This window comes from Strix aluco, chromosome 8 (assembly GCF_031877795.1).
Source record: "Strix aluco isolate bStrAlu1 chromosome 8, bStrAlu1.hap1, whole genome shotgun sequence".
Lineage (NCBI taxonomy): Eukaryota > Metazoa > Chordata > Aves > Strigiformes > Strigidae > Strix > Strix aluco.
In genome coordinates this window covers 28930346-28949729 of record NC_133938.1, presented here as the reverse complement: position 1 = coordinate 28949729, position 19384 = coordinate 28930346, and the positions used below count along the sequence as shown (strand labels likewise).

General features: G+C 50.3%; 1 protein-coding gene across 1 annotated transcript; it reads left to right on the top strand.

Annotated features, from left to right (window-relative positions):
• The first annotated feature begins 2969 nt into the window (after window positions 1-2969).
• Window positions 2970-10752, top strand: LOC141926243 (flavin-containing monooxygenase 3-like). The gene is made up of 9 exons (XM_074831674.1): window positions 2970-3046; window positions 3212-3353; window positions 5221-5409; window positions 5710-5872; window positions 6766-6908; window positions 7035-7234; window positions 7364-7722; window positions 8152-8224; window positions 9026-10752. Exons 2-9 carry the CDS (start codon window positions 3222-3224, stop codon window positions 9363-9365), a joined length of 1599 nt encoding a protein of 532 aa, XP_074687775.1. The 5' UTR covers window positions 2970-3046; window positions 3212-3221; the 3' UTR covers window positions 9366-10752.
• The last annotated feature ends 8632 nt before the right edge of the window (window positions 10753-19384 follow it).

Below are 19384 nucleotides of genomic sequence, written 5' to 3'. Positions count from 1 at the left end.
TCCCACCTCCATTGAAAGGCTGCAGATCAGAACAGGTCCCTAGGGAACACCAAAACCAATTTTCAGGGCCAACAGGAGGGAAAGCAAAAAGATGCTGTTACATTTTCTCCCCCATTGAAAGGCGTTAGTCTCCCCCCAGGGAGCTCCATCCAACAGCCTTGAACCTAATGGGAGCAGTCCTACAGCCCTTTCCCGGAAGGATTTTACTTGCAAACAAAAACGGGGAAGAAGGGTGTGGAAAAGCAAATGAAAAATGTATCTTTAGCTGCATTCAAGAAAAACAAGAGCCGGTGTGGGAAGCACTCAGGCGCAATTAGTGCAGAGCAAATGTGAGGTCAACGTTCTTGTTTACTGCCCCGCTTTGTGTAGCTCCAGCTGCGGATTTATTGTCCCCCGATCAGCCATGGCTGCTGCAGTGCTGCTGGCTGCTCTGGAGGGCTCTGCCAAGCCTCGCGCGGGGTGTTTCTCATTTCACGCTTCAAAGATGGTTGAACAATGTAGCTGCACATCAAAGGGCTGAGTGGAGCCCAAGGGATGCATGCGGGAGGAGATGATTGGTGGCCCCACAGGAGTTGTGGGCACTCGTGGGGCATAGCCCCCACCACTCCCCAGCTGGGCCAGCGGCACCTCTGGCAAGTTTGGTTTATCCCTGGCTGCCAATGGAGTTGGGAGCCCAGCTGTGGCTCTGTGGTTGCATGGGGTGGTGTGCTCTGGCCAGATCAGAGGAGGCCCCGGGGATGTGGCCTCTGCAAGGCTGAAGGCTGCTCCTGGCCAGCATGGCACCCACCTGGCCCTGGGCCAATTGCTGCAGTCAAGGTACTGCACTGGAGCTTATTCCCCTTTGGCACAGGGAGGGAATCCTCCTCTTGCTGGCTTTTTTGACTGAAATGCTCCTTGAGGAAGCATCTGGCTCTTGCTGCAGGTGTTGTGCTGCATCCAGCACTGGAGAGCCTGGTCCAGATGAAGCAGGAGCAGTGTGGCAGCCTGGAGCCAGGGTCTGGGCCAAGCATCCCTCCAGCTGCTGTCCCAGGGAGCCTTCACATGCAGCAAAGGGGTCAAAATGGGAGGATTTTTCACCCTCTGATTTGCCGCTGCCGCCAGCAGAAGGATTGAGAGCAACTGCACGGGGACCAGCTGTAGTGGCCAGTGACCCCTGCTCACCATCCGCACCAGCCCTTGGTTAATGAATACACGTGTCTCTTGGTGCAGCAGCCCTGATGGCAGCCAGCACAGCGCTGCAATTCACAAGCTGTGCATGGGGCCGGGGTCACAGCATGCACCAAGGCAAACTGTGCCATCGGCCTCTTGTGGCTCCTGTCGTGGAGTTGTCCTCAGCAGGATTCCCGTTGTCACGCTGTGACCCCCTCTGACCGTTGCAGGAAACCACCTCCAGCCTCAGCCATGCCACTGGTGCGAGGCAGCTTTGGACTAGGAGGAGTCAGGTTTTCTGTAGGTGAGATGGCTTTTTCCCCACTGTTCTTGCTCCTTTGGAGGTTAGGAGCCCTTCTGCTCTTGCGTTCTTGTAGCATATGGTGAAAAGTCAAACGGGAGTTTGCAGATGTTGGGCAGAACTATCTCTAGTAATGTTAAAGCTTTTGATTGTTTCTTTCCCCCAGGAATTTTTGAACACCTTAAGTTTTTTCCTTTTCTCTGCTTTCCCACACTTGCAGTTCTCCTTCCCTTCGTTTTCCCTTTTTAAATAGGGAAAAATACTCCAAATATATTTTTTTTTAATCTTTCAAGGAAAATGATGAGCCAAGAGGTCCAGGATCTTTTTCTCTTTCTGATGCTTGACAGCTGTGTCACTCTGGATAAATGATTGACTCTTCCTGCACCTTTGTTCCCCTCCCTCTGCCTTGGGTTGACCTTTCCTATCCCCATGCCAGGGCCAGGAGCAGGCATGCTCTCTCACTGTGCATTGCTCCTGGGTGTCATTTTCTGACGATCTTTTAATTCATAGAAGTCCTTCTCATCCTCCAGGTTGTGTCCTGGCAGCAGAGGATCCACACCTCCTCTAGGCTGGGAATTCATAAAGACAGCTTGGCAGTTTGTTTGTATTAAGTCAACTTAACCATGACTCCAAAGCCATTCCCTTGGAAAGCCCAACTAATTCGGCAGATAGTGGAAAAACTAGCTATTTCATTTTTTTTTTTCCACTTTGGATGTTCAATCATTTTTCTGGCATCCTCTGCTCTACTTTATTTCAAGTCAATTCATCATGAAATAACAGCCCATCTTAGACAGCTTTAGAGGCTCCAGTAACTTTCAAATGGGCATATCCCCAGCTGAACAGTTGTCCCCCAGGACCTGCCTGGAGGCAGGGTTTTGATGGATGAACTCACACAATGAGACTTATATGAAGAGTGCAGAGATGGATTGAGATTTGCGGACTCCTCTGCACTTGCCTGTGCTTTGTCCTTCCCCACAGATGTCCTCTGAAACACACTTGTCCCGTTTATTAGAAGAGGGGAAGCGGTCAGACACTTTGAACAGGAATTTGCCCGATGCTGGGGTGGCTTGTCCCTGGGGTGACACAGCCAGCTTCCCTCTTTGCAGGGGAATAACTGCAGTGCTGGGGTAGAAGAATGGGGTGACATTGGGCAGCCTGGTCCCACCTGTTGTTCTTTATAACACAGGCATCGCCGTGCCATTTTGGAGAGGTGTGTGTGTGCACAGATATGAGAGATGCTGCTTGTCCCATGGGCCGGAGGTGGCTGCTGCTGCTCAGTGACTCTGGGCTCTATCTTGCAATAACTTCAGTCCAATGCTTTATTCCCTAATTTAGGAGCTCTGTGCCTACAGCTCCTCCTCATGTTACAGCTCTGGGGTTGCTAAAGTCCAAACAGCACAAGTCGCTCATCGAAACAACCCCTCAGCGCTAGCCCTGCCTCCTGCGCAACTCTGCATAAAAGAGCTTTGCACTTTCAGGGGAACTCCTCCTGATCTGCTGCTCTTCTCTGCGAGAGAGCACCGCTGGGTACCGAGGAAAGCTCTTCCACTGTGCCCAAAACTCTCACGCACATACCTGGGGCTGTACGAGAAACAGGTGAGCAAAGATCAGCAAGAACCCCCCCCAGGTTACTTAAGGAGCTGGGGCAGTTGTGCTGGGGAGGAGGTGCCCTGCTCCCACGGGGCATTGCCAGGGGCTGCAGACCCACCTGGGCAAGTGTGCCCAGCTGGTCTCGGCTCCACCACAGCCATTTCCCTGCAGGCAGGACAGCATGGTGCGGCGTGTGGCGGTGGTGGGCGCAGGCGTCAGTGGGCTGGCAGCCATCAAGTGCTGCCTGGAAGAGGGGCTAGAGCCCACCTGCTTCGAGCGGAGTGAGGACATCGGGGGGCTCTGGCGCTACGAGGTGAGTGGCTTTGGATGCCTGGTTTCAGAGCTGGCTGGGGAAACCTGTGTTCTCAGGGCTGGGAGGCTGCGCTCGGCTGCACCCTGCATGCCTGCACCCACTTGCTCTGCTCTGATGGCTGCATGTGGGAGGGCTTGGCTGGTTCAGTGCAGGTCCCCAGATCCCCTCCCTCACACTGGGGACAGCCCAGCTGTCCTCTGGCTTGCTGAGCCACCTGCTTCAGCCAAGTCAAGTCCCCTCTGAACTGCCATCCTCTCTCCTTTAGGGACAGAGGGAGCTGCCAGCTTCTCCGCAGCTAAGGGGCTGCACCGAGGACACGCTTCCGCTCCTCTCAAAGCCCATGGAGATAGGGATGGCTCCAAAATGCACGTCTTCAGGCCACGCAAAAGTCACCCCATGGAGCTGTAGGGCTGCCAACAGTCACCCTGCCTTGGGGAGCACTCGCTGCTGCTCAGGATAGCTCTCAGCGTGCTTTTATGTAGTGGCCATGCACCACAGAGCCGAAAAGGAGCCCAAACGAATAATTAGAGGGTTGGACCCAGACCTATCTCATGCTACGTGCCTGCTGGCAGGCTGGAGCTGAGGGCATGGTTTGGGATGCAATTGCAGTTGCAGGAGCAGCTTGGGGTGCCATTAGGGAAAGGAATTGGGGTTGTGCGAGTTAAACTCTGGAGCAGAGGGGGAGGGCAGAAAGCTTGTTCTGAGTGATCTGAAATGTTTGACTCATCTCAAAGCATGGACCACATGTTTTCTGTCTTTCCTGGGGAGGGCTCCAGCTCATTCCTGCAGAAAGTTTGGCAATACTTTTTGATATTAATAATGGAGAATTTCAGAAAAGAATATCACCATTGAGGGGAAAAGTCAAAAACACTTCAGCTCCTTATCTGGCTTGGGGTTTTTTCTTTTATTGGAAGTTGGTAATCTTTTAGCCACCTCAAATATGGATGTTTTCCAGTGTAGAAACCTTACTGTATTTTTCCCAGCTCTCTCCTGGCATCAAAACCATCAGGAAAGGGAAACGCGTTACCTGTTTCATGTTGTTAAGTGCCAAGTATCAGGGCAGACATAGCAGGTGGGGACAAGATGATGTGTGCGGCTGGCCATTCTGGGCAGGACTGGACCAGGCCAGCCCAGGCCCCATTGCATGTGTGATGGTCTTGAGGATTTCAGCAGATCCCCCATGTCCTGCCCTTCTAGATGTCAGGGGGACACTGGCTTGCTGGCATGGGCACTGCTAGCAGTAGGCACAAGCCTCTGTCCATGTCCCCAGTCAGACCTGCCCCATGGTTGCATAAAGTGTGGGCAGCCATGCCACTGAACCAAAGCAAACGCACCCGGCCAGGCTTCTGCCTTCGCTTATGCAATCGCCAAGACTGCGCGCACGAAGGAGCAATGTCCAGGAGCGCCTGTGGGATTCTGGAAGCTTTACAGGCAGACCAGGAGGAAGCTGGGGACTGGGAGGTCCCATGTTAATTGTCTCCTGTGATATTTCGCATGTGTCTGTGTGCATGGGTGTTACACCTAAACTTCTGAGGCTTTCTGGACATGCAGTGGAGAGGCTCTGGCATGGTCCTTCCATAGCGTTCCCTTCCCATGAGGTTTCCACTTTCCTGGGCAAATGCACATGTAATCAGCTCCTAAATGCCTTGGGTGATGCAAATCCTCCCCCCAGCCTGTTAGGACACTTCTGTGCTCATAGGGAGTTATTTTGTTATCGCACCTGATGGCTTTTGAGGTTTTTCTCTGGCTCCAGCCTGGAGGTGGAGGACAAGGGCTCACTGTATATGGAGGAGTTGATACAGGGCTCCAGGACAAGCATGGGCCATGTCCTCCCTAATGGGGCACGTCCATGCTCCTCTCCCTCCAGGACCAGGCAGAGGAAGGCAGAGCCAGCATCTACCGCACCGTCTTCACCAACTCCTGCAAAGAGATGATGTGCTACTCTGACTTCCCCTTCCCTGATGACCACCCCAACTACATGCACAACACCAGGCTTCAGCAATACATCTGCAAGTATGCCAAGCACTTTGACCTACTCCGGCACATACGGTTCAAGGTAAAAAGCCTGGAGTGGAGAAGGGTAGTGAGTAGCAGGAGGGATATCACCTCTGTGGCCAGGTCTCCCTGCCACAGGGAAAATCCTGGGACAAAATATTCCAGGGAAAAACTTCCTGGTTTTGTTAAAGCAGGTCTCATCAACTCCCTGCCCTGTACACTCCCCAGAGCTGCCAGCATGAAATCACAGGGGCAAACATTCCCTGGGCTCTCCAGGACCTCTGAATCCCACTGACTCCCTAAACCTCTCGGTCTGCTCTGCGCAGGCACCCATGGATCTCTTTCTCTTGTTTCCCTTAAGACCCTGGTCACCAACGTTAAAAAACGCCCCGACTTTTCTGTGACGGGGCAGTGGGAGGTAGTGACCCAGAGAAATGGAAAGGAAGAGACAGCGGTTTTTGATGCTGTTATGGTTTGCTCTGGGCATCACGTCTATCCAAACCTCCCCCTCGATGACTTCCCAGGTAAGCTGCACCTGTGTAATTCATCCACCAGGACACAGCCAGGCAAATATCTCCCATCACAATGTTTTTCCCTGAAAAAAATGCCTTTTCAGCATTATAACAAGTGTTTTCCTTCAGAGCACTGTTTTTGGGGATGGCTCTTTTCAGGAAATCAAAACTTCTTTTTAAAGAAAAAAGACCTAGTATCCAAATGGTATGAAAGCGGGGATGTTTTCACTAGAGACAATGCTAATCTTTCCCCAGAAAAGATTATTTCATGGTGTTTCCTTTAATAGAGGATTTTTCATAAAACTATTTTGTAAAACACTTTTTTTGGTGTTTTCCCACAACTTCTAGTACAAATGTCATACGTTTTACCTGACAGCCTTTGCCTCTCTGTGTATAGGCACATTATTGGGCAAAATTTTCTCTCTGGCAAGAAATATTTGGGGCTGCGAGTCTGTTTGAAGGACACGGGCTTGAGGCACCGGCTGGTCAGGAAAACTCCTCTCAGGTCCTTTGCCATCTTCTCTTTTTTTAAATGAATGCTGATTCCCTGTTGCTCAAAACTGCAAGGGTGTAAAGTCACACCAAGGGGATGGAGAGTGATTGTCCAGGCACCTCAGGGTGATGTTGGGGTTGCAGTAATAACCTTTTTGGGGTACAGAAATGCCATGCAAAGGTATCCTGTGCTTGCACACTACTTCTGTTTAAATATTGAATGAAGCCAGAGGCAGACCTCATTGGACTGTGGGTTGGCAGCATCCCTCTGTGTACAGGAGACATCTGTTATGTGAGAAACACTCAGATGGATGCTTCAGCAGCATCTGCAGGAAGGGAAGATCCCAAAGCCAGCAGAGCCTCTCTTTTTCATTCCTGGGGTGAATTATGATCCTTTCTGTTCTCCTCCCCAGGAATACAGAAGTTTAAAGGCTGCTACTTCCACAGCCGAGAGTACAAGGAGCCAGAGAAATTCAGAGGGAAGAAGGTGCTGGTAGTAGGCTTGGGCAACTCTGGCAGTGACATTGCTGTGGAGCTCAGCACTGTGGCATCACAGGTATGGGGACCTGCCCCAGAGTCATTGGGGAAGGGGGGGATCCTCATCTGCTTGAGCATGTGCTACAGCCCTGGGGGCTCGCAGTCATTGCAAAGGTGACTCACCCCTAACTGGCCATCCCCCCAGGTTTATCTGAGCTCCCGAAGTGGGTCCTGGGTGATGAGCCGTGTTTGGGACAATGGCTACCCCTGGGACATGCTGGTTGTCACTCGTTTCCGGACCTGGCTGGGGAACATCCTCCCCAGCATGCTCAGTGACTGGCTGTATGTGAGAGGCATGAACCGGTTCTTCAAGCACGAGAACTTTGGCCTCATGCCACTGAACAGGTACTCACAGGGCCACCCATCCCCAAGCCCCTCCAGGGGTGCTGGTTCTGGATGGGGCTGGACCGTGCCTATCCTGGGCTGGCAGCAGAAGCCACCTCTGTGACAGCCCCACTTCCTTTGCCCTTGCAGAACTTCCCGCAAGGAGCCGGTGTTCAATGATGACCTTCCGAGCCGCATTGCCTGCGGCGTGGTGGTGATGAAGCCAAACGTGAAGGAGTTCAGAGAAACGTCCGTCTTGTTCCAAGATGGGACTGTGCAGGATGATGTCGATGTGGTAGTCTTTGCCACTGGTTACAGTTACTCCTACCCTTTCATGGAGGATGATTCCATCATCAAAAGCAGGGATGATCAGGTCACTCTCTACAAAGGTATCCTCCCTCCTCATCTGGAGAAGCCAACCATGGCAGTCATTGGGCTGGTCCAGTCCCTCGGACCCATCATCCCAACAGCAGACCTCCAGTGCCGCTGGGCAATCAAGGTGTTTCAGGGTAGGTGGACGGACACATGCTGGGCAAAGGTCTATTTTCTGTCAATGGGAAGTAGCATTTCCAAGCAGCAATGTGCAGGTTCAAACTGAAAATCAAGGCAGTACCTGAGTGCTGAAGAACACAATGGGATTTGGCCAGAAATACCAATAATGGCGCCTCCATATGATGGGGTGCCTTGCACTGTGGGAGCAGGTCACCTCTTAGTCTACTGCAGAAGGCAGTGAGGTCCCTGTGGTGGGGCTGCCTGGGGGACAGGGAAGCCACTGTTGTCACATCCTCAACATCCAAGATTGACCCAAGCCCAGATCTTGACAGTATAGCGAAGAGAGGCACCCAAGAGCTTAGCTGATCCTTGCAAACCCCACCTGCTGCAGGAGGAATCTCCTGGGCATCATCTTCCTTTGTTGATGCTCTTCCTGTTCTTTCCAGGGCAGTGCGTGCTCCCCTCAGTCAGTGAGATGATGGATGACATTGATGAGAAGATGGGGAAGAAGCTCAAGTGGTAAGTGCAGCTCACGGGTCTCCGTGTGCTGACAGAAGAACCCTGCCATCATCTCAGCCCCAGGTGGGCTGGATGCAGGCAATGGGTGAGCTACTGTGGGGACAGTTTGTGAGCAAGGGACAGGCAGGATCCATCCAAGGAGGGTCCTTTGAAAATCCTTCTTCATGTCTCAGACGAATTAACCCACAGGCGGACCCTCTGCAATGAGGAGGCCCCAACCAGCTCACTGGTGTCAGTGGATATGTTTCCACTGGCCACATGGAGACCTGAATCAGGGAAGTTTTGGCGGAAAATTAATGATGGAAATATTTCCTGTCTGAAAAGGCTCATTTGCCATCACTGAGCATTATCAGGCTGAAAAAGCATTTCTCATTCACACACAATCAGGGTGAGGCCTCAGCAGCAATAGAACATTTCCATCGTTATTCTTCAAAGTGACACTTTGTTTCATAAAGTCCGTGAAATGCCTTGCTTTCCCCCTCTCTGAGTCTATCTAATCTTATAGTGAAGCAATACAACCAGTGAAAGCTGAACCTGGCCCAAGCAATGTTTTCTTTTGTTTTTAGAAACCGTTGCATTGTAGGAAGTTTCAAAACACAGTTTTCTTGTGAGCCAGATTCCTCCACTAACAGCAGCAATGATGCATGTCCCCTGGAGCCACGTACCCCAGCCAGCTCTGCTCCCCAGCTTTGGCAGGGGAGAGCAGGGGACAGACTCTGCCTTCCCTGTGCTTAAAAAAAAATTTTAAAAAAGGGAAAAACCTAAAGCAACCCTCTCATCCTCTCCTCTCTTCCCCCGAAGGTATGGGAGCAGCACCACGCTGCAGACAGATTATGTCACGTACATGGACGAGCTGGCCTCGGCCATCGGTGTGAAGCCCAATGTGCTGAAGCTCCTGCTGACAGACCCACGGCTGGCCCTGGAGGTCTTCTTTGGCCCCTGCAGCCCCTACCAGTTTCGGCTGAGGGGCCCGGGGAAGTGGAGTGGGGCCAGAAAGGCCATCCTCACCCAGTGGGACCGAACGCTACGGGCCACAAAGACACGTGTCACTCCTGCTGCACCCACCGCATTCCCCTGCCTGGCTGTGCTGGGGGTGCTCTTCCTCCTGCTCCTCCTCCTCCTTGCCACCCTTTACTGCTAGGGGACCCTGGGGGGATGTTGCAGGGATGGGGAGGGATGCAGGAGTACTGAGCAGTGTGCATGTGTGGGATGCTTTCTCCTGCTGGGCAATGTGTACTGCTGCCCTGCTCATTACCCCAGAAATAATTCATCAAGAGATCCCTAAAAAATGGCATCAATAAATCAGGTGCAATCTCCATCCCTTTCAGCTGGGGCTATGAAAGAGTGTAAATACCAGCCCCCGTAAGTAATGTTGGTTATTCTGTCCCTCTAAATGTGTGCAAGTGGTGATGTATTGCCACACATCTTTAAATCTCCTTGTCTACTGTCTCTTTACCCATGGAAAACTAGAGTCAATGTCTTTGGTTTTTTAAGAAAGGTTGATGTAGAGCATGTGCTCCAGCTGAAATGAGCTTGCCTGAATTGGCCCTTTTGAAAAATAATTTTCATAACAAGTAAAGAAAAACATTCATGTTTTTCTCCAGTGGGGAAAGATGCCCAAATGAAAAAAATTCAGATTAAGATATCAAGGGGAATACTCTGGTATATAAATAAACAGCCCATCACCTCTCAGAACAACATCTGGACTTTGATGGAATGTGTGTGCATCTGAAAGCTGAGATGGACTGTGTCTTCCAGCCAAAATGCCTGGCCCAGCCGGGCCTGTGTAACTCAGTGCCATGGCTGCTGCAGCTGTGGCAAGAGCATCCTTGGAGAGATCCCTCTGAGCTGCTCTGATTCCCACAGGACACACCAGCCCTGCAGCAACAGCTTGGATGGGCACCCGCACCTTGGCTTGCCCCTCTCTGTGGCCACCCCAAGGTTTGTCCAGGGATGATGGGGATGTGCCATCTGCCCAGTTACCCAGCCTGGGAGGGGCAAAGCCTCCAAGGTTCACCCTCACCTGAGCAAGTGGGGAGGAGCTGAACTGATCCTGCTGAGCTGCTGAACTCCTGCTGTGGCCAGATCCTGTGGGCTTTTTCTCTGCATCCATCTGCCTGGGGATGGAACCAGCCCTTGGTGTAATTTTGGTGCTCTCCAGGAAGCGCTCTGCCTTCAGGCAGCTGCTGGCATCTTATCTTTTCGCCATACAGCAGTAACTTGTAGCTTTGCAAAATGCTCCATGGTTTTGTGAAAGGCACCATATAAATGCAAAATAATATAATTACTGTGAGCTCTAGCCCTGGAAGTGAGACTACAGTATGTCTGTCTTCCCTTTTTCAGTGCCCCTGCCTGAGCGCTCTGCTAACACACTTCCTCCTGCCGGGAGATTAAGGGGTTTGCCTGCTCTTATTTTCTCCAGTCCAAATGATACGTACCTTGGGTGGGAAGAAATCTTTTCTTATGACTGTGGTCCAGCTCAGAAAACCTCAGATGTACTATCTCAGAAATAAACATAAATAAAAATATAGTGGCATCATCTGATCAGTTATTTAAATTCTCTTGCAGCTAACAAGCTGTGTGTGGTGCTATCAGTGTGATTTTTCTTCCTAGCTGATGACAGCAGCCTTGTTAACCACCTAGGACACAGACCGTGGTGGTGGGGGATGTCACTGCTTGCCTTATGCTGAGCTGCAGGGTGCTGGCAGGACCCAGACCAAACACGATGAGGGTTAGGAGCCCTTCTGTTTGGGAAGCCAAAGTACCAGGTTATGTGAAAGAAAGGGCAGTGGGGAGAAGAGGCAGCTGTTGGAGCTGGAACTGGGAGCTGTGGGATGCACTGGGGAGGTGTAGGGCACCAATGGGGCAAACAGAGAAGATGTCAGGGAATGAAAGAAGAGGATTTGTGGGGCAGGGCAGCCCCACTTCCCCAGGTGCAGTCAATAAATGGACGTGGGCCAGGCTGTCACAGGGGCTCTCTGGGGCTGGCTTACATCTGCAAAATGAGTTGGATGACCTCATCATTATCAGACATGAGGTCACAGCCTGTGTCTGCACTGCTGAGAGCACGACGGCTGCACTGCTCTTCCCCAGGCAGAGTGCAGGGTGTTACTTCTGACCAGAGGATCACAGGAAGATATACCCAGCTGCTATTTTTGAATTCCTCTGTTCTGCAGCTGTTCTTATGTGTGCAAACCCACCCCAGGGCCAAACTCCCAAGCCCAACAGCATCCCTCCAAACAAGGACGCTGTGGTGTAGTCCTTTGCAGAGCAGAGACGTGTCCTGTGTTTCCTTTCACACCAGCTTCCACCTTCCTCTGCTATTCAAACAATCATTTTACACATGCAAAACCAGTAACCACCCATGATACTTTCACCCATTACCAGATTACTCCAAAAACACAGAATTTTAGCCAGAATATCATGACATTTCTACTGCTGGGTGCCTTGGGGATGCCAACACTGAGGCCTGCTGAGTGAAGATCAAGAGAACCTGCACAGTGGCCTGCAGACCAAACTCTGTGACCATTATTTTTGCTTTGCTGAAGCAAGTGGTCCACCTAGCAAGGACCAGTTTGCCAGCCCAGCCTGCCTCCCATGGCCCAGAGGTCGCTGAAATGGTGGAAGGCAACAGCACTGGTACTGGGGAAATGCCTGCCTGCTCCCCATGCACCATGCTGCCAGGGTTGGGCTCTCTGTCCCTGTGTGGGTCAGTAAATGCTTGTTTTCCAGAAATCCCCCACCAATTCAAGGGGAACAAGCCAAGAAGGTCTGAGCTGACCCATTCCTCATAGATGATATTTTAGGGCAAGTGAAGATGGGAAGCACAACTGAGCACCCAGCTCTGCCTGTTTTGCATCAGCATCACACAGAGTGTGGGGACCCATGTACTGATGTATTTGCTATGGCTTCCTCTCAGACTACAGTCATCAGGATAAAAAAAATAAATACCAGGACTTCTCAATCACCTGCCAGTGGTTTGTTGTCACTGAAACTAATGGGAAGGAGGAACTGGCCATTTTTGATGCTGTGATGGTTGGTGTCGGTCACCATATACATCCACATGTCCTGCTGGAGTCCATCTGAGGTAAAAGCTGTTCATAGAGTGCTGGTAGAGACGTATGTCTAGGAGCAGGGTTAACAAGCTGCATATGTACCAGATGGGGAAGTTATTTCCAGACTAATATCAGCTGAGCAGCTGTAAGGTAGAAAGCTGGGGAGGTGGCTGGCCCATCCACAGCCAGCCAGGGCTGCTGGTGCCTGGGACCCAGCCTACACCCCACCAGAGGGGCTGAACCCAAATCCTTCAGCCTGACTTTGGCTGGAAGAAAATGGAAGTTTGCTATGAAGCTGGAAAGAAACCATCCTGCATGGTCTGTGGAAAAGCAGAGGAACAGCCCAAATGCTCAGCCAGCACCGTCCCCTTCCAACACCTTGGTGCTGTGTCCAACGCTGTGGGGCTACAGCCAGGCTACAGCAGCTGTACTTGGCTGTTGACACAAACGCCACGTGGCACGAGATGGATGATTCACCACTATTGGATTATTCCCCCCTTATGCCTCACAAAATGAGACTTGGACCTTAGAAAATATATCATCACAGCCGTTTGTGCTTGTGTTTCTGGTTTCATTGGTAAAGCCCAGAACTGACAGCATTCCTGGAGACCGTGTGGCTGTTACTGGGAGCCAGTGCAGGAGGCAGGCAATGCAGACCCGTGGTCCCCAGATGGGTTACTACACTGCTGGGCTGGTTTTAAACCATGACAGCTGCTCACAGGCTTCTCCAGAAAAGTCCACTTGTCATGAAGGGGAGGCCACAAAAAAAGACTGCTGTAGCTGTTTCCCCACTTTCCCACCAAGCTAAATCCCTGACACAGCCCATTATTGGAGATGCTGGCAAAATCCCACCCAGTGGGCAGGGCAGGGGGGTACCATCTGGGTTTACTGCAAAAAGGCTGTTTGTAATCCCAGCATTTTTCCATGCACATCCCTGCCATTTTGCAGAAGCAGGGCTGTGCGAGTCCTGCGCGTGGCGTTGAGAAATGGGGCGCTGGGAGATGGCTTCTGAGCTTGGGGTGTTTATCTGGGAGAGAGGAGGGCAGTGGAGAGTGATCTGTTTCTGAGCTGGTCCCATCACTGTGTGATGCTGCATTTTGCAGGAGAGCTGTTGGGGAGGCGCACATGTTCCCAGCTCGCCTCCTCTAGCCATCTTTAAACCTCTGCCAAAAAATAATGTGGCTCTTTTGCAATACTTAGCAAACAGTGGCTCCCATTTCTGCTGTCTCAGCAGCAGCAAGACAATGTTTCAATAGTTTTTACAGGCCATTTACATGCTTTCCTGAAAACTGACATTTGCTGCATTCATTCACTTCTTTATTGAAGCAATATCATAGCTTCTTTTTTTTCAAGGATGGATGTGTTTCTCATGAACCGTCTGAGCTCAGGCAAAGGCTACTCCCTAATGCAGTGGTTCTGAAGCAAGCAATGAAACAGACCCCTGAGCTCAGTCCTGGCTTCACCCACCTTTCCTCTGTCCGTTGACCCAATATATATAGTCTGCCATGTCACCACCACCAAAGTCTGTGTCCCAGCACCCTGGGATTTTTGGTTGTACCCAAAGTTGTGCTGAATATTGCAATTCAAGGCTCCTAGAGCTCTGGAGACTCCTTTCATTTCTTCTTGCAGATATTGAGAAGTTCAAGGGCCAATATTTCCACAAGACCCCTGAGCGATATGAAGGGAAGACCATTTTGGTATTTGTTCTGGGGAATTTGGGGATGGACATGGTGGTGGGGCTCTCCCCAGAGGCCAAGGAGAAGCTAGGCCCCTCCAGAATGGTCCCTGCTGGGCAGTCAGTCCTGGTGGTGCCTTTCCCTATGCACTAAGGTCACCTCCTGCAGCTGACACTCTGTTTTGCAATACTACAATCTTTCGAAATGTCTTCAGGGAAAACAGATATAGCAGTGATTATCAGAATTATTGTAAAATATGGAGCATGAAAATGCTGGGTTTTGTGTCCTGCAGACCAACACCACTTTGGGCCACACTTTCTCTTTAGAAAAGAGGAAAAATATTTTTATTATGCATTTGCTATCATTAATTTTGCTGTATTTTGTGATCAATGTGTTACAAGCAGGTGGTTTCACCATGAGGACTATGGCCCAGTCCCACACTACAGGTATTTCTGAGTGCAGGGGACACAGGAGTTGATCCCTGGGAAGACAGGACAGGAGAAAAGTCTTGTCTCCAGTCCTGATCAACCCATTATTTACTCTCTGGACACTAATCCTTCCGGAAAAAAAAGGTTTTGTTGTCATTGTTGTATTGTGGAATTGATTACATATTTTGCAACCTGAACAAAACCATGGGAGTCCTTCAGCAAGGGTGACTACGGGTCTGTCAGGGGGAAGCACTAGAGAGCCAGTATTGCTTTAGAAAGGCAGATATGGGATGGCTGGTCTCAGGATTTGTCTGTCCCAGGTCTGATTCAGATAAAGATATTCATTAGGAGCAACTATTTCCAGGTTATTCCACATGTCATTGCTCCTGTTCTCAGATCCATGTTGTATGGATTAAACTGCAGGTCCCAGGTTCTTTTCTTTCAACCCCCGCAGAGGTCGATGTGTCCCTTCTCTTTACAGTCAGAGGGGACAAAAGGGGCAGAGATTGGCTCACAAGCTTCCCCAGCAGCATCACATCTCCTTGCTGCACCTTTCTGCTGTTGTTTTTCCTCCTGCCACCCACCCTCTCATGCCATGAGTCCATTTGTTTATTTGCAGCCTGGCTGCCTTGGCCATGGTGGTCCAATCTCTCCCAACTCTGATCTCATGAGCTGGGTGAAGCTCTCAAAGAAATAATCCAATACTCTGACCTCTGCAGAACAATTTCTACATAAAAAATAATTTCCAGAATATAAATAGGAAACACCAGCCAGTGGGGCTACTCTTCAGTAGTGCTGAGCAGCCCCAAGGCCTCAGAACCACCTGCAAGTGCTCAGCAGCTTTCAGAACAATTAGCAAGCCAAGAAATGAGCCAGTCAGATGTCTTCTATCAATTTAATCTGGAAAATTCCCATTTAAACTGATGGAAAGGTGGTGCTGCAGGATTCCCTCAACTATCTCCAAATGTCAGCTAACAGCTTGTTTCTGCTGTGGAGATAAGAGAAAGCTTGATGACCACTCCAAAAGCAAGTATGAAGTTAGGTGGGAGGGGCTGGAGTCTCCATCACCAGTTTTAAAAACAGGTGAAGGAAAAAAAGTTGGTGATGGAGTTAGAGCTGCTTTTGGAGGAGAAGATGGGTCAGATGTTCCTGAGGTCCCTTCCCATCCTGTCTCCTAGGGTCTGGTGAAGCTGTTGGAGGTGAAAGAAGATCTGCCAGCTGATGTGAGCTAACCAGCTCCACAGTGCCCATGCTGGCTCTTCAGCAAGGTACTTCTGAATGGTCTGAGAGTAGCGCTTTGCTTAGTGTTGGGGGTTTTGTCCTCTTAAAAAACCTAATTTCTGGGAATAAATGCAAAAAAGTGCTCCTAGGTGGGAGGCTGGGGTGGTGCAGGAACACATCTCTGCCTGAATTAGGAGTGCTGCTGTGTTCCTGTGCTGGGGGATGGGAGTGTCAACCACGCACACACCTCTGCTGGAGATGCACTCAGAGAGGTGGCAGGAATTGAAAGCATTCAAACTGCCCGGCCTGGGAGCTTGGTCAATATTTACAGGAAGGGGTCAGCTGCACTGACAGAATTTTTGAAAACACTTGAAGGCTGGTGGATGACTTCACCTGGTGGTGGTAGGGAGGAGCCTTCTGGTTGGGCTGTGCATGCCTTAACCATGTGCTCTCCAGGCAGCTATTCCTTGTGATTATTTGCTTACAAGTCACCTTAACTGTAACTCCTGTTTGCTCTGACAGTCTCTTTAGTAGTTATGTTTTATTACCTGTGAAATGACAGACACAGACCCCCTTAATGCTGAGACTTGGCTCAGAAGAGCTGAGGAGGTTCTAAAGCTCTGCCTAGTGCTGCATGTTTTTTGGGTGCATCTCCCATCGCACTTGGGGAGCGTATGTGTTTATCTGCTTTGAATCCTGGTACAAAGACATGGTGAGCAAGGGAGAGCATGTGCATCCATCGTGGTTGTTCTTGTGAAGATTTTTGAGCATTTGCCTGTGAAAGCTCTTAAATGTACTTTTTAAAACCTCCCAAACCAAGAAGTTAAAAACTGCAGTTCTCCAGGCTTTATTAACACAATAGGTTTAACAAGGGCAGCAGCTTCCTCCTGACAGATTCCTCAGGTTACATGCCTGGAAAACACGGTGACTTATTATTAAATCAGGTTAAACTTTGCCAAGTATGTTGGAGTAAAACCCTTGTGCCCTCCAAGCAGAGACGTCGTTGCCTAGCAAGCAAATCCCTCTCCCATAGTAGCTGCTACAGCATATGTCTGCTCCAGAACATCCTTTGGGTCTCAATAGCAATGTCTCTTGAGAGGTTTCAGGAAGAGTTCAAGCTATTGAACGTACCTAGCTCTGATTAAAAAGACACTTAAGTGCCCCCTATGTGCTGGGTATAGTAAAGTAAATAGGAAAACAGACCCTGCTGCTTGGGGTAGAGGTTTTGTCTTTTTTTTTTTTTTTTTAAGTAAGAAATTGCTTTTTGGTCTTGGGGCCAAAGCATAAGCAACTTTTTCAGGGTCAAAATCCAGGGTCTAGGAAATGGGGGGGAAAAAATAAATTTTTCCACCAGCAACTGCTTGCAGCCTTTGTTCACCTCATGGATCCCACAGCCTTGTGGGAAGCAGTGGGAGGCAACAGCCACCTTTGGGGCAGCATCACCTCCATGTGCAGTAAAGAAATGGTGATTAAAGCCTTCTAGTCAGTACGGGGAGGCAGTGATAGTATTGGAGAGGGGAAAATTACTTCTTTCACTGATGAGCCCAGACCCCACATCCTGTCAGCTCCTGAGTGTGTATGGCAGCAGCAGTTGCTTGATGGTGAGCACCCCACTTTGCTTAGAGACTGGCTTAGGAAACTCCACTTCTTTTTTGTTGTCCCCATTCACCATGACACATGCCAAAGGCTGCTGACACAAGCCTAGAAAACAGCAAAGCAGGCTGTGCTGAGACTTGTTTGTACATAGATTTGCCCCTCCTTGGCTAAAGTGTTATTTTAAACAAAGATAATAAAACTGGTGCTGGAGTTTTGCAGAGAAGGTGCCTTTCCCATCTGATTAAGACTAAATGGATATATTCAGTTTCTCCTTCCCTCTACTCTGAGGATAAAAAGCCCATTGCAGAGCCCAGGCTTGTGCCACAGTGCCAGGGAGCTTTGCTCCTCAAGGAGAGAAGGGACTCACCAGCAGGCAGGCGTGTGAGCATCCCATTCCTGGTTCTCATCCTGAGTCACCACCAGTTACTGCTTCTGGCTTTCCCCATGGTCCCCCATGACTAATACACCCCCAGCATCTAACAGGCCTTGTGCCTGAGGATGTGGACAAACCCAGCTGTTTGGTATCCCAGGCTGGGTAGAGGGAAGGTGGTAAAACAGATCCCCAAATTACGTGCCCCCACTTGGCCTCACTCCATCTCTAGGGGAAAGCCCATTTTCACCAGCAGTTTGTGTGTGTAATGGTGATGGCAGGGTTCCCCTTTCTTCCCCAACAGGGTGGCAGCAGATCCTGCTTGCTCAGAAATGGGGACAGGGACCTCTGCGGCTGTGTCCATTCCCATCTTTGCAACAACAGAAATTCAGGGGACTGGCCCAAGGGTACCAAGCAATGCTCTGCTTAAACATGAAGCAATGAAGGCTTTTTCCAGCCCTGAGAACATATAAAAACCCACTGATGTGTTGTCTCTTCTATTCTCTTCTCTGCTCCGCACAGACTGTCCCTGGAGAGAAGCTGGATAGATGGGTCCTGGGTGTTCCAGGATGCTGTCCCCTGCCGTGCCAGCAGCAGAGGTGAATAAAGCAACCAGAATTTCCCTGTGTGTTTCCAAGGGCTTTTCAGCACCCTGAGCATGCATGTGCATAATTACAGTAAATACCTCTCTGCTATCACACTGTCCATCTCCACTAATACTTTGTTCTGCATACCTGGTCCAGATCATTGCAGGGGTATTTGTGGAGGGGAACACCACAGACCTGAGGCAAACCACAGGAAAGTGAGTTTTAATCCCAGGGCACTGAGGCTTTGGAGGTGTTTCTACCCTAGACTCATATGGTACCACTCACTGCATCTTGTTCTGCACCTCCAGACCAGATTCCCTACCAGGGATGGCCAGAGCCACCACTGCTGTAAGCAGCTGCAGCAAAGGCATCTGGCCCTGTTTCTACGCCAGTAGCTCATCTATGACAACATACAACTTGTTCTTTTAAAAAATTTCTCTGAACTGCCCTCCTACAAGCACTAACACCACTCCTGGGCATCTGCCACAGTGTCTCTGTAACTGTGAGTCACCTGGATGGCTGCTAGGAAACTCAGAAAAGCAGGAGCATATAGAGAACAAAATATTGGCCTCTGAATTCCCTACTCTTTTTTGCTGAGTGCTGGCAAGCATCTTTGCAGGTGCAAGGTTTTGTGCATCTAGAGAAGAGTCCAGAGGGAGGGAGAGCTGGAAGGAGTAGCCTGTGCAAACACCAACAGCATCCAAGATGTGCAAGGCTTGTTGCCCATTTACCTCAGTAACTGTGTCCCAGTGGCCTGGGAGAGCAAAATCTCAATGTTTCTTCATGCTGCCAACACTGGTCTGGAACCTGACCTCAAATGAATGAGTATGATTTCATAAGCTCCAGCCCCTACAAGAGCATCACTTTCAGCCACCAGTCGCCACGCTGTGCTGGAACATGGCTGGTACAGCCAGCCCCAGACTGGATATGTGCTGCCAGGGGCAGACCCAAGAGCCAGGTGTTGGGCAGAAACAGTGGGAGATCCTGGGGTAGAGAAGCCTGAGAAGGCTGATGTCTGTCTGTGGGTGCTGCAGATGGGTGGCAGTCCAGGTTGCCACACTCCCAGCAGTGCCCCAGCACAGGGGCCATGAGTCCTGTCCCTTCATGAGCCAAACATGTTTTGTTCAAGTGCCTGGGTCCACCACAAAGCTCAGCAGACTTTTTCTATGGCTAGTTACCTTCCTTGATACCAATGTGCATCTTATTTCCACTTTTAGTTTCAACTGC